Genomic DNA, 3,100 nt, shown 5'->3' on the forward strand with positions numbered 1-3,100 from the left:
GTAGTCAATCCTTATAGAAAAATGGAAAGACAAATAATATGGGGTATATGGGGTACACAATTGCATACAAATCAGAGTTCAGTCAAAATTTGTAAATAATACCAAATTTATTCATAAAAGAACATAATTAAAAACATATAAAACAAAAATGGCAAATTCATAGGTATTGAATAATTGAATATACTGCCGGTATGATGTTAAGTCACTTGTTCCTATTATGCTTGGAAATAGACAGTATTTTAGTATACATTTCGTGGATAGATATCTAGGAAAAAAGAGTGGGTGGTCTCCAGAGGTTTACTAGTTACCAACTGGTCGCCAAGATGTTAAGAGATGTTGTATATCCCTCTGAAGTATTAAAGTCCAGAACACACTTCTTTGTGAATATCAGCAACCAGTATCCCAGTAAATGGCAGTACCTCTAACAGAGAATGTCCATTTTGCAAGTAAGTTGTCCTCCCACGATTGATAACTGTCCAAGCTGGTTCGAGTGTTGGTCCTTTGTCAGAATTTAAACACTGACGCGTTTCCCTGCCTTAGTGGCAGATTTATCAAAAGAGATTGGTATTGTATACCTGGTGGCTTTATATATCCCACCAGACAGGAATTACCAATTAGCGAACAACAATAAGATATTTAAATAACTATATAGCACATATCTTGAGAGGCTGAATAGGATCCTATTAAAAATATATATAATATATATCTAAATATGTAGAGGCAAAACCTTAGAATAAAAATAAATGAATAAACATAAATAAATATTGGAATTCCAGTTACAGAAGATTTCCCAGGTCACGTGAATTCCACAATGTCCAGCAGGTGGAACGCATATGCGTGTCATCTATCTCTTATGACAGAAATGTGCTTCCCAGCTTCCATTTACTGCAAGCGGTGCTTGCACTTCTCCCACTTGAGTTCCAAATTTTTTGGGAATCTCAAACTGGTCTGTCCCTAGGGGGTCTATATTTCTATACTCAATTACGAAGGGAATTTAAACCAACTTCTGGTCGTGGAGATCAGACCCAGTCACAGTCTCAGAAATCAACATCATTAAAACACTGGTGCTGGCAGAAACAGGTGTCATATAAGAAACATCTGACGAGAAGACATTTCCCTTTCATGCGCCATTTCAGAGTATTCTCTGACCTATTATGTACAGATTTAAGGAGATGTTGATTCCCCTAAAAATATAATATATTCCCAAATACTATTTTTTTTCAGAGAGAACCTGAGATTGTGCCACCTTTACTTTTTGATAGTTCAATGTACAAAAACTTTGTTAAATTTACAACATTATTAGAAATACTGTATTCTATAAAATCACCTTCAGGCTTTATGTGCTTAGAATTGGGATCCAGACCCAAGATTGCTCATTTTGGTATACATATACTGTATTCCAATATATGGAAAGATCTGATATCTAAAATATTCTGATTTCAATTATCATGGCATCATATGTAGAATTTATAAAAAGTTTCCAAATGCATAGCTACATTTATGTTCCTTCTGATATTTTTTTACACTTCTGTATGTCTTGTTAAAATATAACAATTTTATATTTACAATATATAACAATGTTATTTACAATTTTTTTTTTTTTTTTACTTTTGTAAAAAAAAAAACTGTCTAAATGCAATTTCTTGCAATTTGTGGACACTGGTTTAATTCCAGTAATATTTCCCTTGATTTAGTGTGACATTTAGTTTGTGTGCAAACTAAATGATACCATAAATCTAGCAACCATTGTTTAGCTCCCTGAAAAAATGTAGCTACTGTATTTCATTTGTGCAATTATGTGTAAAATAAATGTAGGGGGCTACTGTATAAACACAGGGATGTAATTGAACAACTGTCCATTTTTATTTAATAGACAATGATAATTGTGTAAAATGTTCCGACACTGAATGGCCAAATGATGCTAAAAACACCTGTATTTCCAAAGCAGTAGAGTTTCTTTCATATGAACTGGATTTTATAACTTCGGTTTTCTCTGGCATAACTATATTATTTTCTGTTATAATTATCTTCATATTTGGAATATTTATCTCCTACCGGAACAGCCAAATTGTCAGAGCCAATAACCGGAACCTCAGCTTTGTTCTCCTCATATCTCTAAAGCTGAGTTTACTCTGTGTATTCCTCTTCCTTGGTCGCCCAGTGGATATAACCTGCATGCTGCGGCAGATCTGCTTTGGAATCATATTTACTATCGCTGTGTCCTCAGTCCTGGCCAAGACTATAATGGTTTGCATCGCTTTTAAGGCCACAAGACCTGGAAGTTACTGGAGAAGATGGATGGGAGTCAAACTACCAAATGTTTTAGTACTAATCTTCTCATCTGTCCAGGTCCTGAATGGTGTCATCTGGTTGTCAGTTTCTCCTCCTTATCTAGAGTCTATCATGGACACATATCCTGGGACTATCATCCTCAAATGTAATGAGGGTTCCGTGCTGGCCTTTTATTTCATGTTGGGTTACATGGGATTCCTGGCAGCTATGAGCTTTGTTCTGGCTTTCATGGTGAGGACATTACCTGACATCTATAATGAGGCCAAGTACATCACATTCAGCATGCTGGTGTTCTGCAGTGTGTGGGTCTGTGCCATCCCGGCCTATCTGAGCAGTAAGGGGAAACATATGGTCATTGTAGAGGTGTTTGCTATATTAGCCTCATGTATTGGGATATTAGGCTGTATATTTTTGCCCAAATGCTATTTTATACTGATAAAACCTCAAATGACCAGCAAAAAAATCATTTTTTGCAGGGATAAGAAAATGTTTTCTTCATAATAAATTATTGACATTGTGTCTAGCTTACAGTATAATATATATATATATATATATATATATATATATATATATATTTAACATCGGCACTCACCTTTCCTAGTTTTGGGGTGCCCTATGGCTTGTGACCACATTGTTTAAACATATATAGTTGTAGTGGAAGGTGGTGGTTTCCCTTAGAGTGTCCAGTACATACCTTTGAAAAAGTTGTCTGTGGACGACGAAACGCGTCAGTGCTAGTGCATACAGCCTACCTATTTGGGATTACAAAAGGACTCTCACTTGGACCAGCCCTCCATTTTACCACCTT

At 35.5% G+C, this 3,100-nt stretch overlaps 1 protein-coding gene across 1 annotated transcript; it reads left to right on the forward strand.

Moving 5' to 3' along the window:
• The first annotated feature begins 409 nt into the window (after window positions 1-409).
• On the forward strand, window positions 410-2,793 carry LOC146074830 (vomeronasal type-2 receptor 26-like). Its single transcript, XM_083183397.1, has 2 exons — window positions 410-446; window positions 1,874-2,793. Exons 1-2 carry the CDS (start codon window positions 410-412, stop codon window positions 2,791-2,793), a joined length of 957 nt encoding a protein of 318 aa, XP_083039523.1.
• The last annotated feature ends 307 nt before the right edge of the window (window positions 2,794-3,100 follow it).

This window comes from Crinia signifera, chromosome 1 (assembly GCF_055691185.1).
Source record: "Crinia signifera chromosome 1, ASM5569118v1, whole genome shotgun sequence".
Classification (NCBI taxonomy): domain Eukaryota; kingdom Metazoa; phylum Chordata; class Amphibia; order Anura; family Myobatrachidae; genus Crinia; species Crinia signifera.

Bases quoted from the DNA above. Each gene is read 5' to 3' on its own strand.
- LOC146074830 (XM_083183397.1), top strand. From the start codon at position 410: ATGGCAGTACCTCTAACAGAGAATGTCCATTTTGCAA. The intron at 447-1,873 runs GTAAGTTGTCCT...TTTATTTAATAG, and splicing joins AGAGAATGTCCATTTTGCAA to ACAATGATAATTGTGTAAAA.